Below are 19,115 nucleotides of genomic sequence, written 5' to 3' on the forward strand. Positions count from 1 at the left end.
CAACGCAGAGGGTGAAATTAGGGCAGAACACGATCTGCAAGTCAACTGCCGAGAGTTTCAGAAGCCGTGAAGCTTTTGTGTAGTTAAAATTGCTGTTAAAAGTAGGTGCTACATCAGCAAGTCTTCATTCATAGTTTGCTATGAACAGCCACCTTACAAATGAGTGCAAATCTTAAAGGTCCATTTTACATTTCAAGTCTCAAGGTTAAAAAAAAAATTGTTACAGAGCAAAAAGCTGTTTCTGTAAATGCCCACACTATCTTTTTTCAAATGGTTAAAAGTGGCATGTGCTATGCCACAGCTACTAAAAGACATTTCAGGATTCTAGACCCAACTAAAACATTAAAATAAAAAGTAGAAACCAAAATACCTTTGCCCTTCACCGCCGACGGCAGCAAGGTGCTTTCAGTCAGAATGCTGGTGAACAAACTGATTTGCAGAGAGAACTTGGCCCGTAACCCCCGGGGCTGCTCTTGGCCCCTCTGAGATCACTTTGCTGTCACTGAACACAAGCCAGGGCTCGGGGATGAGATGGGAGAGGTGCTGGGTTTGTGTCACCGTGCAGGCACTTGTGTATCGGAATGCGGGCTCCGAGCGTCCCCGCGCGCAGCGGGGCACGAGCCGAACGCTGCGGTCTGCAGAAACACAACCGTGCTCGACGCGAGAGCCGCGCGCACCGCGGCGGGCCCGGCGCGCGCTTTGCATAGCATAGTGATGTCTGCGTGTACGCACAAACACGTCGCCCGAAAAGAAACCGAGTACGAGGGAATTCCTGGTATTGGGACAGAGCGATGGGTCAGCGTGATGAATGTTCTTGTGAACAACAAGCAAGGCAAGTTTGAACATCCGTAAGTGGGAGATGGAGGGGTGCTGTGCTGCCGTGAGCGCGCCCCGGCGCAGGGCAGCGCGCGGGGAGCTCGAGAGGCGCCGGCTCCCGCGGAGCTCCGCAGCGGGGCACGCACGGCCCTTCCTGCGGGGAAGCCCTGCACGTTCTCACAGCAGAGCAGAGCTCACGCGCCACAGGGAGCTGCCAGCACTGCCCTGCTCTGCAGAACGGTCACTGCACAGCAAAAAGAGCCTGAAAAGCAGCCACTGTCTCACTGCTGGGGGGAAAAAGAAAAGAGGACAAACACAAGGGGCTTTCATGAACACGAACCAGGAGGAGCTGCCCCCACAACAGTTACAGAGCACTTTGTAACTAAGGAGCAACCTGGTGCGCTTCCAGAACGAACACCCTGCGCGTGGGATCAGTGATAGCGCGGAGCCCCAGAGCAGCGAAGCCAGCGCGGAACCTGCGGCCGCGGCGCCGCGGGAGCGCAGCAGAGCCCGGAGCCGCCGCGCGCCGCCATGTAAACTCGGAGACGTTCAGGACTGGTGTATTTTGGCAACAGACTCAGTGTCATATAAAAATAATGTTTAGTAAAAAAATCCCGGTTTCCATCATAGAAAGTCAGAAAAAAAAAAAAAAAGGAAAATAATCGATAGCAATTTCTGTCCTCATGGGGGTGAAGGTGCCCCCATTTGTCAGAAACAGTTTTAAATAACAAAGTAGTACATTGGAAACAAAAATGGGTCAGCAGCCATTAAACTTGTCCTACATGAAAGTGCATGTCTTTCAATGGAGTTTAACCACCATGAGGTTGTGATCTAACACAAACTGCAACTTAGGACCATAAAAATTAACTCCTTCCGATGGAAATATGGACCACCATCAAGACGAGATTACTGTTTTCCTTACAAGATTAAAAACATGGAAATTTTGCAGCATCATAGTAAGGCACTCACCCATGGAAAAGTCTGTGACTGTTGCTTCGAATGGCAGCAGCTAACTAGCTTTTAACACGAGGAAGACAGTTTCAGTTCTGAGCTAAGTGCTAGGGTGCCTTACATTAAATGGGGGGAATTATTTGGGGGGGAACTGTTAGTGTTAGAATTCTCCTATAAACTAGCTGTTTTTCCCCTTAACCCGTTAAAGCATCTCATATTCTAAAATATTAGTTTTATAAATCTAGTCTTCTGTTTTAAGGCTCTAAAAATCCCCTCCCCCCAACCCCACAAAAATACCTACCAGCGCCTGGTGGGCAACGGAGGACCAAATCCGCCAGTTCACAGTCAGCAGTCTAGAGTATTGCATCTTAGAAATGAAAACCTGCTTCTGCCTCCTGGGAGCTTTATCCCTTCCTTGAATGCCTTCGTGTGTTTGGTCAGGTCAAAATTTTGCAAAGCCAGAAAAATTAAAAAAATAATCATCAGTCTCTTCCAATCCTACAAAGTGTTGGATCTTTCTGTCCCGTGGTGCTGGTCTCCTGCCCCAGTCGACGCTGCCTGCCCTGCAGTGATTTCTCATTGGAAAAAAACCAAGGTGTCCCAATGCTTCCTTTTTGTATGGCTCCTACAAATCTGAAAGCTTTCTCGAGTGAGGTAACAAAAGTTAGGCTTTCAAGCAAAGTACATGGTACGTAAAGTGTCCTGATGAACCTGCACGGCCTTGGCCAGGGCCTGGGGGTCTCTGCCGTTGCTCTGTCCGGATATATGGCTGCCCTCGCCGCTGGAAGCGCAAGAAAATCACCGCGTCATTACCCAGGTTTGCCCGGCAGGAACGGGGCACGGGGACACGTCCCGCCCTCCCTGCCGGGCATGTGGGGCAGGGTGAGCCCCACGGCCCCGGCACGGCAGCTCCCGATGGGAACAGCCCCCCGGATCCCCTGCTGCCAGGCTGAGCCCTAAGAGACCCCGGCCCGCACGAGCCCCCCGGCAGAGCCGCTCCATAGGGCTGCTCCCTCGGCAGAGCTGCTCCCTAGGGCTGCTCTATAGGGCCGCTCCATAGGGCCGCTCCATAGGGCTGCTCCCCCGGCAGAGCCACTCCATAGGGCTGCTCCATAGGGCTGCTCCCTCGGCAGAGCTGCTCCCTAGGGCTGCTCTATAGGGCCGCTCCATAGGGCCGCTCCATAGGGCTGCTCCCTCGGCAGAGCCGCTCCATAGGGCTGCTCCATAGGGCTATTCCCCTCACCAGAGCCGCTCCCTAGGGCTGTTCCCTCAGCAGAGCCACTCCATAGGGCTGCTCCCTTGGCACAGCTGCTCCATAGAGCTGCTCCATAGGACTGTTCCCTCGCCAGAGCCGCTCCCTAGGGCTGCTCCATAGGGCCACTCCATAGGGATGCTCCATAGGGCTGCTCCCCTCACCTGTCGTGCTCCTTGTCCACGAGGTGGTAGCGCGCCCGGAACGCCACCAGCCGCGCGTAGTAGGCCGGTGCGGGGATGGAGACGGAGCGGGTGCAGCGCACGTACGTGTGGCACAGCTGGTAGGTGAGGATCTGCAGCTCGTCCGCCGTGAAGCGGTTGTCGTCCCAGAGCACGTAGTAGTGGGACGGCCGGCTGGTGCCCTGCGGAGAGGGGCAGCGTGGGCGGCGCTGCCCGTGCCCCGGACACGAGGCGCCCGCGGGACGCGCCGCCCCGTCCCCGAGCTCCGGTACCCGGTGCTGCCACCCCTGCCCCACGCCGAGCGCGGCGCGGGCACCGCGGCGAGGAGGCGCCTCGCAGCGACGTGCAGAGCCTGCCCGGAGCAGCTGCCCGTGCCCGGGCGGCCCTCGGGGCGCTGCACCGACCCCCTGCAGCTCCCGGCCCGGCTGGCTCCGCGCAGGGAGCTGAGAGCGGAGCCAAGAGCCTCCCTGGTGGGAGCAGCCGCCAAGCGGGCGAGCGCCGCTTGTTTTGGAGCGCCGCTCTGACTCATCCCGGCTGCCGGGAAAGGCGGCTGCGGAGCCAAGCGCCCTCTCCCGCCGGCCGGGCCCAGCTGGAGCCCCGAGCGGGAGCGCCGCCAGCTCCGGGGCTCCGGGCCTCTCCCAAGGAGGAATCTCCAGGAAGAGGGCCTTGCTCCGGGAGGGAGAGCGAGCGCGTGCTGCACAGCGCAGCGGCCGCGCCGGCACCCGCTCCGCAGCCCGCGCGGCGCCCACCCGGACACAGCCGCCCGAGTGCCCGGGATCAGCCTGCTCCGTCCCCCAGGAAGGGCCTGGCCTCACGTACGAGGACCTGGTTCACACCACGACAGCGGCGCGGAGGCCCGGCCATACCTGAATGCCCGCGTGGCTGCACAGGTAGAAGTCGAACTCAAAGGGGTGGGTGATATTTGTATCCACTGTTGTTCCCGCCGGGATGTTCCCACTCTTCCCGATCTGCAGGGAATTGAGAGCGTCAAGCACGGCGGCGTGTGGTTATGCGCAGGTCGGGAGCGCGGCGCAGGGCTCGTGTGCCTGCGCGGGGCAGCAGCACCTCGTCCTGGCCACGCTCTGCCCATCAGGCACCTCCTGCAGCACCGACACAGGCAGGACACGCAGAGAGCAGAGCAGAAACGAGAGGGGAGCGGGCAAAGCTGCAGCGACCTCCACGGAGAGCTCACGGGGGAGTCTCGCCATGAGACACCAGCGCTCTTGCACCAAGATCAAAAACTGCTCTCGCTACCCACACCAGTAGAGCTGAGTCTGCTAAGTTTAGATCAAAACTCAATTTCTCAATTTGGAGCAAATCTAGCAAAAGTGAGAGCAATCGGTGAGCTCCTTGGTGCCTCTGCTGCACAGGCAGCTCTCTCCTCCCAAGCCCACAACTGCTCCATTCGCATCCTCGGCACCATCCACCCGGCGAGGCAGAAGCGCCCCTTGCAAGCCCCGTTTCTGGCACGTCTGCACGCGCCAACAGCTCCGGAGCGCGTGAGCACCCAGCACCAGCAGCTCCCAGCGGAACCACAGAGGGTCCCAAGCTGGGAGAGGCGATTTCGAGGCACCACCATCACCTGCACCCGCTAACTCCTAACAGCGCCCGCCAGCTGCCTGGATGTCTGCAGGGACGGGACGGATGGCAGCGAGCTCCGGGTGCTCCCCGCGGCGCCGCTCCGGCCCCGGCGCTGCCGGTGCGCTCACCCGCTCGTTCTTGTCGGCGCAGAAGAGGCGGGTGTGATGCCTCTTCTGGACAACGATGTACGTGATGCCGGGCTGGTAATCCTTTTCCAGTTTGATGCAGGCGTCTCGGATTGCCAGGAGCTCGTAGTGAAGGATCTGGGGACAGAAGCTCTTGGTGAGCCGGTGCAGGGGGCAGCTCCCCCAGCCCAGCTGCTGGAAAGGCTGCCCCAGCAGCACAGGATCCCCCCACACACCCATGGAGGAAGAGCAGAGCAAAGCACTGCTGTGCGGAGCTCCCCGGGGGCCTCCGGCTCGCAAACCTTTAGGCCTCCTCCCTCCACCAGAATGAGTCCAGCGCCTCCAGCGCGCAAAAACCTTCTGGCAATGCCAGGCACCTCGAGCAGCACAAAGCAGAGGAGCAAAACGAAGCGCCCCGGCCGCGGGCAGCTCCGCTCGGCCTCCCGCCAGCTCTGCCAGCCGAGCACGGCGCCGGGGGCGTCTCACCTGCGGGAGCTGCCCCTCGGGAACGCCGTCGCGGTAGAAGATGATCCTGGTGGGTTTGAAGCGGGTGGACTTGTAGAACTGGATGAGCAGCTCCCTCACCATGTAGGACAGGTCCTCGATGATCTCCTGGCGCGGCCGCTGCACGCGCACCGTGGCGCAGTAGCGGCTGGGGTGGGCGTCCATGCTGCCCACGACCTGCGGCGACAGGCGCGTCACCACGCGGGACGGTCCCGTGAACCCCCGCACAGCGCGAGGGCAGAGCACGGGCCGAGGAGGCCGCGCGCGGCGGCGCGTCCCGGCGTCCCGTGCTGCGTTGTGCTCGCTGGAGGCTGCAGCGGGACGGGCTGGCGGCACCGGGCCGACCCAAACGGGCCGCTCCGCTGCTCCGTGCCGGCTGCGCTGCCCCAGAGCGGGGCAAACAGGGCTGCCCTTCCCACCTGCCCACGCTCCTCTCCCTCTGCTCCCCTCCTGGGAGCTTCCATAGGGGACTACGTTATCCCGGACCTTCCTGCCCTTCCAGCATGGCCATGGATACCCCGGTACGAAACCCTGCCAGGACGAAAGCGGCTCAGACGGCGCCCGAGGAGGCGCCGGGGCCGAGCGAGCCCTGGGGCTGGGAGTTCCCGGTGGGGACGTCGGCCGGGCTCGGCAGTGACGCGGGGCCCGGCGGAGGCAGAGGGGAAGCGTCGCCGCCAGGAAACAGACTGCTCCGTCCCACCCACACCTCCGAGCAAGCAGCCAGCAGCATTTCCCAACCTCTTAATTAAGAAAAAAACACTCCTCCAAAGCCGCATTTGCATGCCAAGGAAAACCTGAGCTATGGCGCCGGGAAAGCCAAGAGCTCATAGGGAAAATGCTGCGTGCCTAATGAAGAGGCGCAGCGAGAACCCCACGGCTGTGCGGCCCCGGGGCTGCTCCGCCGCGGGGAGCGGAGCCGTGCCGCCCGCAGCCCCGTCCGCGCCGGCTCCCGCGAGCCCCATCTGCCGGCGGGATGCTCGGGAGGCCGGAGCGCGGCCCTGACGCGCGTCGGTGCCGGCGGAGCGGCCGGACGCTCTGCTCCAGCCCTGCCCACCGTCCCCTTCACTGACGTGCGGCACCTTCAGGGCTTCTGCATTCCCAGGAGTGGGATCAGGCCCCCAAAGCCGCAGGGCCACCCTGAGCAGCGTCACCGGCACACAGAGGTGACACAGCCCCTTCGCAGGGCCAGGTTCAAGCTTGGCCGATTTGCAGAGAGAACTTGGCCTGTAACCCCCCGGGCTGCTCTTAGCCCCTTTGAGATCACTTTGCTGTCACTGAACACAAGCCAGGGTTCGGGGATGAGATGGGAGAGGTGCTGGGTTTGTGTCACCCTGCAGGCACTTGTGTATCGGAATGTGGGCTCCGAGTGTCCCCGTGTGCAGCGGGGCACGAGCCGAACGCTGCGGTCTGCAGAAACACAACCGTGCTCAACGCGAGAGCTGGAGGGCGAGAACAGGAGGGCTGAAGCAAGCGCTGGCAAGGCAACTTACGGCCGTTATGGAGGGCTTCTTCCCGTCCCCAGCCGGCGGGTGGGTGACATCGGCCCCGAGGAAGATCACGGGCTGCTGAAAGACGGCAGAGCTGGGGGCAGAGGGGAGAGCAGCCGTCAGCCTTTTGGGGCCACTCAGGGGTGTTTGGAGCCTGGGGGCGATGTGCAGCCTGTGGGGAGCAGCGGATCACCCCGGGACATGCCCCAGGCTCCCAGGGCAGCGGATCACCCAGGGATGTCCCCCAGGCTCCGGGCGCGCTGGGACCCCACGTTTCGGCTGCATCGCGCAGCAGCGCACGTGCCCTTTTCTCCCCCCGGGCTGGCCGCACCGCGAGTGCCCCCCACAAGCCCAGCCGAGGGAAGGAGGCCACGGGGGACGCGCGCAGGCAGCCCGCGAGCCGCGGCAGCCGGACAAACCGCTGGTGAGGCACGAGGATGTTGTTGATCCCGCCGAGCTTGACGTTGATCTTGAGGCAGAGGTTGGAGAGGGTCTGCGGGGAAGTCTTCACCACGTTTTTGACCTGGACGCACTGTGTGGCCATTCCCAAGAGGGTGTCTCCAACGCGCTTCACCTCGGCTGCGGGCAGAGCGGCAACGGCACCGTGAGAAGGGCAACGGCCACGTGCGGCTTGCGGCGTTTGCCCCCCAGAACGGGCAGAGGAAGCAACGTGGGAGGGGGAAAACCAGCCCTGCTGCCAGAGCAAACCCGCCCGCGCCCAGACGCACCGTAGACGGGCGTCTTGCCCGGCAGGATGACGATGATGAGCTGCAGCCCCGAGTAGGTGTTCTTGAGGTGCCGGAACATGGGCTCCACGCTGTCGGCTCCCTGCGCGTACTTGCAGAAGCAGGGCTGGCCCTGGATCGGCATCCCCGCGTCCTTGGAGATCTTGCGCAGCTGGTCGGTGAAGTTCCTGTGCCCGGGAGCAGGGAGGGTCGGTGCTCCCGCACCGCAGCCGGCCCCGCGGTGCAGAGCGGATGGGCGGGAGCAGGCGGCAGCGCCGCAATCCCCAGGAGAGGCCGCAAGGAGAGAGCCCCGTCTCCCGCTGCGTGACACGGAGACGGCGGCCCCGAGAGATCGACACGTGCTGGAGCTGAACGGCTCCGGCCTGGCCGGGCCCCTCGAGGCCTCCTGCCCAGAGCGGGATGTTTTCTCAGGAGACCGAGGAGCTTCCCGCTGTTCTTGCTCTGGAAGCGAGCGCAGGGGCGCAGGGCTGCGCTCCAGGACGGCTCCTTTCCCGGGGATTTGCAAAGCTGACGCAAACCTTCAATTACCGAGCCTGAGCAAGGCGCCCGAGGTGACACTACTGCAGATTCCCAGCTCGCCAAAGGAACACGGGAACAGCCACAAGGAGCCCAGGGCTCCTCGTCTGCCCAGCGCTGCTCCCCACGGCACCCAGTCACTGCAGTCGGTGACGGGAGCCGCTCTGACCATCCCATCCCATGGGATGGCAGCAGGGAACGCAGCCCCGGGAGGCACAGACGCATCCGCCCCGACTCCCTCTCCGCGCGGGGGAATGTCAGGACCTGGGGCAGCAGTAGAAGCCAAACCCCAGGGGACCGTTTCCTAAATCAAATAAGTGATCCCCACTCAGTGCCACTTGCCTATCAAGGCAGAGGACCTCTAAGCTACCAAAGCTTTACAGAAAGCCTAAGATGGCACTGCAATAAAAACCTGTGGAGAGTTCCCATGCTTCCTAAACGAGCTACACTAACCCAGAAGGGGCTGAACACCCTTAAACACAGCAGCCACATTCTCATTTTGGCAGCTGGAGCCACTAGAAGACACCAGAGACATCTGATCCCAGAGATGGCAAATACCGATCAACCCTGTGGGAGGACAGGCAGGAGAGGGCACCCAGCACTCCTGGAGCCCACGGAAAGCCATTCCAAGATAGATCTGAGCTTCCAGGCAGAGGGGATCCCCCACAACCCCATCCAACTCCTGCTCGAGGAAGCTCAGGCTGGAGGGCTGCGACGCGGCGCCCGGCTCGCCGGAGCGGTCGGAGGCCCCGCGATGCCAAGGGCGGATGCGGGAGCGGGGTGCCCGCGCGCGGGGCGCGATGCCAGCGCAGGCCGGGCCAGGCACAGGTCACAGCACGGCGCCCACCCCTGCTCCTTACTTCAGCACCTCCTCGCGACACTGCTTCTGCGGGGCGAAGCAGGCGATGGCCCACACCTTGATCTCGATGCCGTTGTAGAACTGCTTCCCTCGCATGTCCCACACGCCCTGGTTGGGGGTGGCAATGGCCCGGTTCTGCAAGGCAAGGGGACGCTCAGAGCGCGGCCGCGGCGCCGCGCGGCACCCCGCTCCCGTCCCACCGCTCAAGTGGTGCAAGTTCTGGGCAAACCTGGCATTTTCCAGCCTGAAAAACATCTTTGCAAAGACGCCAGTGGCGCAGTCCTGCTTACCCTGCCTCCATACTGCAGGATGGGAGCTGGCAGGACCCTCCCCGTCACCTCCGTCATGTCGTCCTTCACCTTGATGCCGAACTCCTGGATGTACGGATCCAGGTTGTAGCTGGCATTCTTCATCTGGAGAGGGAAAGAAGAGCCATTGGGATGGAGTGAGAGCAGCCGCTGCCCCCACGCAGCGCCCAGCTGTCCAGGGACACACTGTGCCCTTCCAGGTGACCTGCAGGAGAGCTATCATTGAACTGACCAAGCGCAGAGCCTGCCCCGAGACTTAACGTGTCACTGGAAAGGCTCAGACCAGCTCAAGATGGTTAGCAAGAATCCCAGAAGGAATATCAATCGTTCCCAGCCTCCGAAGCCCGGGACGAGCTGGAGAGCAACCAGACTGTTCAGCTGCCCCTGGCAGAGCCCAGGCCACCCCTCCTGCCACGGGGACCCGGCCACGTACCAGGCGGCTGATCTCCTCCTGCCTGTCCGGCGCAGACCTGGCCGTTGCCTTTATCATGGTTGACGTCTGATTGTCCGTGAGCTTCTTGATGCACCGCTGGCCCGCCACGATGTTGCACACCTGCGCAGGGGGGCACGGCAAGGAGCAGCGCGTCAGGACGCGGCGCCGCGGCCCCGAGGCCAGCGCAGCACCGGTGCAGCTCGCGCCAGACGGGCTCAGCGCCGCACACCCCAGGTTGCACATTCGCGTCTGCCTCGTGCCAGCGGTTCCTCCAGAAGGAGCCAGCAAAGGGCACGTGCCTCGCTGCTGCGGGATGTGTCGGGAGCTGCCCGCAAGGGCCAGGAGGAGCTGGGCACTCACCTCCAAGGGCAGGTACGTGTGCTTCTGCTCCTGGCCCACCTGCAGGCAGGGCAGGTGCGGGTACTTGAGCTGCAGGTTGTATTTCTGCTTGAAGTACTGAGCCACCGTGCACTCCACGGTCTGGCCGCTCTCCAGCTGCAGCGGGAACCTGCGGGGAGGACAGAGGCTGCAGCGGGGCCGCGCAGCCAACGCGACCGGCAGCGCCGAGCAGGGAGCAGCAGCGGAACAGCGGGAGTTTCAGAAATTCAGAGAGAAGCACCGAGCCCTGTGTGGGACTGAGGTGCCTAAATAAAGCTCTCCCTCATAATCCAGCTAATCGGGGCAAATGTTTATCACAGGACATGCCACACATGCCACCGCCAGGTACACGGGCACAGCTGAGCCAGGGCAGCGGCCAGGGAACAGCTGTAAGACCAGGGCTGGGAGAGCCCAGGGGCAGGCGGTGCCTCCCACACCCCAAAACCACCGGAAAAACCAACTTCCCAGGGCCGAGCGGGGCCACGCAGGCCGCAGCGGGAACGTGGGATGCCCAAGCTCAGGCGGCACCAGCTGTTCACGGCTCCATAAAGAGCCCTGTGAAAACCAAGAATTGCCCCGATATTCTGCGTGGAGCCAAAATTAGCAGGGCGAGGCGCTGCCGAACGCCCTGGCGAGGCGGCACATTCCTCCCGCGCCTCCCAAGCGCTGCGGGGCTGGAATAACAGAGGCTAAAGTGAGGCGGGAGTGAGGCCAGGCACAAGCCGTGACAGGGATGGGACGTACACCTGAGCACGGGGCAGGGACACAGAGCCGGGCAGCTCCGTATTCCCAATGGGGGAAGCGAGTGGGAAATGCCCTGGAGTGGCTCCCACGGAGGAGCTTGGAGCCAGGATGTGCAGCACCCCTGTGTGTCCGTATCCCTGCGGCTCCTGCTCCGAGGTGCTGAGGGGCCCTACACCCACGGAGCCAGAGCTCTGGGAGCTCTTCCAAGCGCTGGCCCTTTGCGCCGGGGAGCGCAGCCGGGCTCACGGGCTGCCCCGAGCTGCGCGCAGGCACATGCAAACAACTTAAGGCAAGGGGATTACTTTATCTCTTGACAAAGCTTCTGCGTTGGCAGCATCTATTTTAAGCGAGAAGAAAACCAAACGCAGAGGTAAAAACTGGGACAACTCCAGACCGGGCGCGCTCGGCCGCCGCGCGCTAAGCGTCTCCCGCGGGCCGGCGCTTCCCTCCCGGCGCTCGCCAGCAGCAGCTGCTAAGGAGCAGAACGGCTCCGCTTTTTCCAAGGGCATCTTCCCACCCGCCTTACGTCTGGTGACTGGCCGGGCGCCTGGTAACGTTGCACACGCGGTATTTCCTCTTCATCTGCCCGCAGTGGGTAACCTCTACTTTCAAACCTAGGGCAAGAGACAGGGAGGCCGCAAGTCACGTCTGAGCGCAGGGGCTGCCCCGAGCGATCTCTTTTTGCCCCCTTCTCCCTGCAGCCCCTTCCTGAGCTAATCAGGCCCCTGGGAGCCGGCGCGTTCCCGCTGCTACCTTTGATCTCCTTGGTGAAACGCACTCTCTGCGAGTCCGTCAGGGGCTTGGGCTGCTCGTCGATGTTCCGGATATCCAGCACCTCGCACATGAACTCGATGACGGGCTGCGCTTTGTAGAAGGCCGTGGCCGACACTGCGGGGCGGACAGCACGATGGGCCCTGCGCTCCTCGGGCGGGCAGGAGAGCCGCCCCGGAGCCGCCGCGCGCACGCAGAGCCGCGGACCGCCCTGGCGCCCCGGCACCTTCCGCACAGCCCTGGCTCTGCTCAAGCCAGTGAAAAACCACCCCTTAATTTAGTAGCAGGATCTACAGCATTTGAAAGCCCCCCCTTAGGGCCAAGCTGCCCACCGCTGTCATTGGAACTGACCCACATCCAGACCCCGCAGAGCCCCCGCCGCGTCCCGCACGGCCGCCCCGCGAGCGCTGAGGGCAAATCACCGTCAATGTTGAGCATCATCTTCCACATGGCGGGCCGCACCGACTGGTGGAAGCCGAACCAGACCTCCCTGCCGCCGCCCAGCGGGTGGTAGTAGCCTTCGGGGGGCGAGAAGAAGGAGCGGCCCACGGGGGTGTACCTGCACGGAGCGAGCGCCGTGGGGCCCGGCCGCGGCGACGGCACCGGCTCCGCGCGGCGTCCGAGGCCCCGCACGACCAGCGTGTTGCCGCAGGTTCCCCTGCGCGCCGGCCACGGGCCCTGCCGCCCCCGCGCGTCCCGCCGCGTCCCGGTACCTCATGGACGCCAGGTGCCTCATGGCCACATCCAGCGCCTGCACAGACTCCAGCGGGACAGGGATCTGCCCGCTCACCAGGGCCTCGTGCAGCATCCGCCAGCTCACGATCGCCATCCACTTGATAGAGACCTTGAATATCCTGTCCTTGCCTTCCCCCGGGATTGTCACCTCGAAGTCGACCTGGGCGAGGGAGGGAAGGGACAACGGTGAGGGCCGCTCGGGAGCAGCGGGTGCCGCAGGTCACTTTCCACGTGCTCACCCGCTCGTTGCCGATGGGCAGGGCTGTGACCGTGTAAATGTTCTTCTTCCCATCGTAGACCGGCTTGCGGTCGCCGAAGATCTGAGGCTTGAAGTGCTGCACCATGTACTCCACCACTTCCCTATGCGGGCACGGGGGCACCGCGGAGAGAAAAGCAGGTTGTTTGGCCACTTGTTTTATTCGTGCAACCTGCCCGCTCCTCAGGCCCTCAAGCCCAGGCTGCTGCTGCGCTCCCGGTCCCCTCCCGGGCCAGGGATCCCCAAGGAGCCATCCCTGCTCCAAGGCCCTGCTCCAGCCCTACACAACCCCCTGGACGTGGAGGGCAGAGGGGCTGGTGGGCGAGGGGGCGTCCAAAAGGAAAGCAGGACTAGGAAGGCTCACGCTGGCCCGAGGGCCAGGACTTGCTATTTTGAAACGTGAGAGCAGTGCCAAGATAGCCCGAGTGCTTCGAAGAAGCCGGGGCCAGCGCTAAGGCTGGGATCGCCCAGGGCGTCGGGGACAGGAACGGGCGCCTCGTCCCAACGGTTCCAGCGCTCACTGCGTCTCCAGCGGGACACTGGAGGTGGGCAGAGCGCGCCGAACCTCGAACACCTGCCTTACCTGTTGACTCTGCGCGGGCATTTGTCAGGCTTGATATCCACTTCATAGTGGTAGACATCGATCTTGGGAATGTCCACCTCAAAGTAGTTGGCCAAGAGCTTGATGGGCTTCCCGACGGTGCCTATCCCGGGCCGGCGCGGCGCCTGGAAAACCTGCTGCAGGGGAGGCAGGTAGGCGCCTGCAGCTGGAGAGCACAGGAGGGTCAGGAGCGGCTCCGGGGGACGCGGAGCTCCCCCCGTGCCCTCCATCCCCACACGGCTCCCGCGGACGCGACGGGCCCAGGGCGGCCGTGCAGGGGGCACAGAGGCACCTGCAGCACCCGGCCCGGGAGCAGGGGACAGGAGGCCGCGTTCGGCCCGGCAACGCCACGGAGCCGCTGGTCCGCACACTGCGCCGCGCGCGGGCACCGGGAACGCGGGCGCCGGGAGCAGCGGCGAGGAGCCCCCGGCCGGGCCGCGCTCGCACCGCGGCACCTGCACCGCGCAGCCACCCAGCGCCAGGCTCGGAGGGGACAGAGCGCCGTCCCGCCACCGTTACCGACCCTCCTGCTTTGAATCGACCGGGAGCCCCATCGCAGAGCGTTAACTTTCCTTTCATCTCCACCCCGCTCCCCAGCGCGCAGCTCTCGGATGCTCTCCAGGAAAAAGCATTGTGCCAGTGGCAAAGGCTAATTCCATGGGCACCGCTGCTAAAAATAGGGAGAAAATTAGGAACAGCGCAATGAAAGTCTACTCTCGGGGATACTGGGAGGCAGCTACAAAAGGAAAGATAAAGCGATGCCAGACGACCTGGCGGAACGGCACTTCTAAACTGGCAGCACCCATTGCCTCAAAGGTTCTGGAAACCCTTCTCCCAGGTTATGAACGTCTCAGAACCGAGCAGGATCTCTGGCCGGGCACAGGGAATGCAGAGTATGGGGTATTCGGAGCGCTCCATCTGGACGGCCAGCTGCTGGAGACGTCCCCAAGCAGCCCTGCCTGCAGCGCAGGGCCCTCAACACACACTGCCCGGAGCGCCCCTCACCGCGTTCGGCTGCAGTTAAATCCACGCTCCGGTCCTGCACGGAGAGCGCTTAGAAGCGGAGAACACCCTGCGAGCGCGACCCGCACGGAGCGCCGCGGCGGCCTCCCGCCCTGGCAAAGCGCCGACGTTCCCAAGGGCAGCCAGGGGAAGCTCCTTCGTACGGGGGACGCTCACACGTCCCAGGGAACGTCACTGGGAGCTGGCGACCCAGCGCTCCGTGCCCGCGTCCTGGGCGCTCCCCGCGGCGCAGGGCCGCGCGCCGCAGCTCGTGCCTGCGCGTGACTCGCGCTCCTTGGCAGGCGCCCGCGCTGCCTCGAGCTGCGGCGCTTCCCAAGCGCGCTGAGCAATCCCATCGGCATCCGCCGGCGCTGCGGGAGCCTCCGCGGCCCCGCGCGGCGCTTTGGGCGAGAACGCGCCCCGGCTCCTCGCGGGGCTGCTTGGAGCCAGACAAGACGCTCCGGGGTCCTGCTGGGCCTGCACGGCAGCGCCGCAGCCCCGTGCGGGACGGACGCGGCCACGACGCGCTCGGCTCTGGCCCTGCGCCGCTCGCGGCTCCAGAGCGCAAAGGGAGCCGGGACGCGGCGCGAGCACCGGGATTGACGGGCGTCCCGACGGCCAGGGCAGCGTGTGGAGGCGCCGGGGACGGCCCTGCGGCAGCGCGGGGAGCGCGGCGCCCCGCACGGCTTCCTGCTCCTTCCCCACGGCCTCCGGGCGCACGGGTGGGAGGAAAGCACCAAATCCGAGTGTCCACACAGGGCCGGGCACACCGGGGCCACCCCTTCCTGCACCACATCCCCGCCTGGCCGCAGAGCCCCCTCCAAAGCCCCCAGACGGCTTCATTTTCCAAGGGAGGGAGGTGCCGGGAAGGGCCTGGGTTCGGCAGGGAGCGGGGGCTCCGCACACGCGCGGCCCTTCGCCGGGAGCAGCCTGGGTAAGGAGCGACCCGGCTGCCTGGAGACAGGGGCTTCTCCGCATGCCTCGGCTCTCCATGGCAAAGCCGCACAGACTCCCACTTTGTCATGGAAATGAGGGCGCCCCGGCGGGCCGGCCGGCACAATGCGGCGCCGGAGCCGCGATCCGTCCCGCGCCGCGGCAGCCCGCGCGGAGCCGGGCGCGCAGAGCCGGGCCCCGGGGACGGAGCGCGCGGCGCGGGAGCGACCGGGGAGCCGCGCCGGGAATCCGCTTTGTTCCCCGTTATTTATGGCAACAGCTGGCGAACGCGACCCGCGGCCCAACAGCTGCCCGCGCCGCGCAGCCATGAAATCACCATGTCCCGGCCGCCGCGGGCGGCGCGGGGCCGGCGCGGCGCGCAGACAAAGCGGGCTGCAGCGCGCCCCCGAGCGCCGCGTCCGCGCCGCGTCCAGCCACACACAGCCTGCGCCCGCAGCGGAGCCAAAGCCAGGGGCCGCGGCGGCACCAAAACTCAGCTTTTCAGCCCCAGAACGGCTCGCGGCGGCCGGGTGGCAGCTGGGTTTTGTGGCCGGCACAGATTGGAGCCGAACGGCCGATAAGCGCCCGGCCGCGGCGGTTCGCGGGGCTTCTCCCCGGGGGTTTGTGCGCGGCCCCATCTGCACTCCCCGCACGTCCGCGCGCGGGGCCGCCGCCGGCACCTGGTTCCTCATTGTCCCGGGGGCTTCCCCAGGCAGCAGAATGGCCTCAAAAATAAAGTTTATAGCCTGCTCATCCTAAATGGCCACTTACAAACCAGCCTTCGCTATTTCACAGAACGCTACATGGGTGAAAAGTGTCTTCTGGCTGCCTCGGGTATTTTTCATTTAAAAAATTATATATATATGTATATATATACAATTTTCTCTACCGTTCCAGCATTAAGAGTGTCCTGTCCTCCCACAAAGCCCTTTTGTGGCATCGCAGCCGGCCGCCCGCTCTGCCCTCTCCACACGGGACGTGGTCTCCAAGCGCAGCCTCTCTGATCGCCCCGAACGCGCTGCCGCACGGGTCGCTCCAGGCGCAGTTCGGTTAGTGCCACCGGAGCCGCTTTCGGGTCCGACGCCGGCAGCGGCGACGCTGGGATAGGGCACGTGGCAGGCAGGGGCTCGGGCCGAGAGCGGCAGCTCGCAGCGTTAGGAACGTCGCTGGGTACCAACGCGGGTACTGGGGAAGGAGCTGATGTGCCCAGGGCAGCTTCCCCGTGGGATTCACCCTGGAAAGCGGCTCCGCTCCGTGCGGAGCGACGCGGCACGGCGCCGCGGGGCTGCTCGTCCCAGCCCGGGACGTTTGCTCCTGCAGACGCGAGCCGAGCGCCCCGGCGGGCAGCGCGGGGCTCCCCGTCTGCTCCCCAGAGCTTTCGGTGACGGAGCTCGCGGCCGGGCGCCGCAGAGGGCACAACCCGCCGGCGCTGGGACCCTGCAAGGGCCAGCAAGGAAGGAGCAGGCGTGAGGAGGGCGGCAAAGCCACCCCGCGACTCGGGACGGGGACAAGGGGAGGCGCTGGCCTCCCCGTCGGGCTCCCCGGTGTCCCCACAGCGCTGCAGGAAAAGCCGAGCTGCTCCGTCTGCTCCGGCTTCCCAATATCGTTTAACATCTGCCATTTTAATCATTTGTCTCCGTTCCATTCTCCCTGGGTTTGGAGATAGACAAGAGGGCGCTTGGAGACAAATCGCACGGCTCCGTCTCGAGGCGACGCGGTCTCCCGGCTTTGTTTCTTGCAATAATCCCTTCCTAGAAACACACACGCGATTTCATGTTTCCTGAAGATAAAGGGATTCCACGGAAAGAAAGAGCAGCCGCGGGCTCCTCGCGGCTTCGGCACAGGAAGACAACGGTTAGGATCAGCGGCAATTAGGAAGTTTGCAGCGGATAAAGAAAGCTAAAGAGCCGGGGAGAAGCCGAGTTTAGCCTGTAAAACCACCCCACACGCGCGATGCTCCTCAGCGGCCGCTCGCAGTGTCCCCAGTGTCCCCACGTCTCCCCCAGCGCCGCTGCAGCCGTTCGCACCTGGGTGTGGGGACGGCTGGGGCCGAGATGCCCCCGGCCTCCGCGGTGCCAGGACCCTCCGCCCCGGGCAGACCCGCGGGGCTGCTGCTCGCGCTCCTTTTAGCGGCATTTTTGGTCTCCCGGGTGGGCAGGGTGGCCCAGGCGGTCCCGTCCCCTGGGGACGGAGGCAGCGTCTCCGCGCCAGCGCCAGGCTTGGGAAGGACACTGGGAGGAAGAGGCTGGTGGGGAGGAGCAGCGGTCCGGAGCAGAGCACCGCGGCGCTCCCAGCGCGGCCGGGACCCTGCCGGACACGCGGCCGGTTCGGATAAGGCGTCGTCACCACCTGGGGCGGTTTTTCAAGCACCTCGCGCAGTGATTCGAGTCTCTCCAAACCTCCGCACGGGGGGCCTGGCAGCACCTGCCTTTTCCAGGCGGAGGTGGAGACACAAAGCGGCCGCATCTCGGCCACGGAGCAGGACGCGGATCAAGCCCCGGCTTCGGCTCCCGGGCTCATCTCTACATCGCTGCTCGCCAAAGGCCAACGAAGCGGCACCCAACATCCCCGCGCGGCTGGGCGCAGACACGGGGACCCCTCCATCGCGCTCCGCATTAACGGTGCTGAGGAAGGACCAAAGTTTGGTGCCGCAGACGGTCCCGAAGGCAGCGGCCCCGGCCTCCTCCCCGCGCTGCCGCAGCGGCCTGGGGGATCGCGCCTGGCCCGGCTCCCCGGTGGGATCCCCGGCTCGGGGACCCGGCGGGAGCCCCCGGCCGCAGCCTCCCCGCGCCCCGGGGCGGCGGAGCGGCAGGGCCGGGGATGCTGCTCCCGGGAAAGCGGCGGCTCCGCAGCGCGGCGGCCGCCCCCGGTCCCGGGGGATCCCCCCGCTGCAGCCCCGGCCCCGCTCCCCGCTGCGGGGGGGCCGCCCCCCTGCAGCCCCCGCCGCACAGCTCCCCCCGGCCCCGCCGCAGCCCCTCAGCGCTCGCCGCTCGCCCCCGCTGCCGGCCCCGCCGCAGAGCCCCCCTGCAGCCCCGGGCCCCGCCGCTCGCTGCCCCGCGGCCGCCGCCGCCCCCCGCCGCGCCGCTCCACCTGCTCCCGAGGCTCCCGCTTCCATCCCATCCACGCGGGCGCCGCTCCGCGCCGCGCCGGGGGCCGCGGGCAGGGCCGGGGGCCGCGGGCAGGGCCGGGGGGCGCGGGCCGGGGCCGGGCCGGGCCGGGCCGCTCTGCTCCGCCGCCCGCCGCAGCCGCCTCCACGCCTGCGCCGCCGCGCGCATGCGCCGCGCCGCCCCGCGCCAACAAAGGCGGCGCCGCGCGCGGCCCCTGGCGGCGGAGCGGGGGGCGCCGCCATGTTGGGCCGCGCGGCCGGGCCCGGCGGGGCCGCCGCTTCCCCGCGGGTTGCGGCCCCCGCAGGAGCTGGGGCTAACGGCTCCGTGCGGCACTTCCCGCGCGGTTCCCGGCCTCCCTCCTGGCGCGGCGGGGAGCGCCGAGGGGCTTCACGCTGCTCCCGGGGGACAGCAGCAGCCGCAGGGGAGCGCGGGGCCACCGAGAGCCTCCGGGCACTGCACAGAGCGGTGCTGTGGTAGCTGCTGCCCCGCGGCGCCGCGAGCCCCCGGGAGGCGAGGCTGCCCGAGCTTCCCTGCGGGTTTACAATAAGATGCCCTTTACAGCTTTTTCCTTTTTTTTTCCCCCTCTTTCTTGTCAGACTGGGATGAAAGCAGCCGCCAGGGTGCTCAGGTGTTGTTCACTTTCCTAGAAGGTTCCGTGGGCCTCGTGGGTCGGGTGCCCGGCCGCCTGCTGCGGTTCGGCCGTGCGGGCCCTGTCTCATGCTCCTGCAGCACCCAAAGCCACGCGAACGGCAGCTGCGAAGGCCTGGGACGTTTTTAACCGGGTATTTGAGGCTTATTCTCACCCTGCAGTGGAATCCATGGATCCCG

The 19,115-nt window shown here is 65.2% G+C and overlaps 1 protein-coding gene across 1 annotated transcript; it reads right to left on the reverse strand.

The window, feature by feature from the left end:
* Nucleotides 1-1,363: 1,363 nt before the first annotated feature.
* Nucleotides 1,364-18,324, reverse strand: LOC104576701 (protein argonaute-1). The gene is made up of 19 exons (XM_088531053.1): nucleotides 18,271-18,324; nucleotides 13,228-13,411; nucleotides 12,628-12,748; nucleotides 12,367-12,548; nucleotides 12,076-12,212; nucleotides 11,636-11,770; nucleotides 11,409-11,496; nucleotides 10,121-10,268; nucleotides 9,761-9,880; nucleotides 9,310-9,432; nucleotides 9,021-9,154; nucleotides 7,627-7,811; nucleotides 7,318-7,477; nucleotides 6,902-6,992; nucleotides 5,394-5,588; nucleotides 4,911-5,045; nucleotides 4,068-4,169; nucleotides 3,184-3,383; nucleotides 1,364-2,548 (listed from the first exon to the last, which is right to left on the reverse strand). The coding sequence occupies exons 1-19, from the start codon at nucleotides 18,293-18,295 to the stop codon at nucleotides 2,440-2,442; spliced, it is 2,574 nt and encodes an 857-aa protein (XP_088387179.1). The 5' UTR covers nucleotides 18,296-18,324; the 3' UTR covers nucleotides 1,364-2,439.
* Nucleotides 18,325-19,115: the final 791 nt, after the last annotated feature.

Source organism: Tinamus guttatus, unplaced genomic scaffold (assembly GCF_059628265.1).
Source record: "Tinamus guttatus ecotype Peru unplaced genomic scaffold, ASM5962826v1 Tinamus_guttatus_pri_ptg000397l, whole genome shotgun sequence".
Lineage (NCBI taxonomy): Eukaryota > Metazoa > Chordata > Aves > Tinamiformes > Tinamidae > Tinamus > Tinamus guttatus.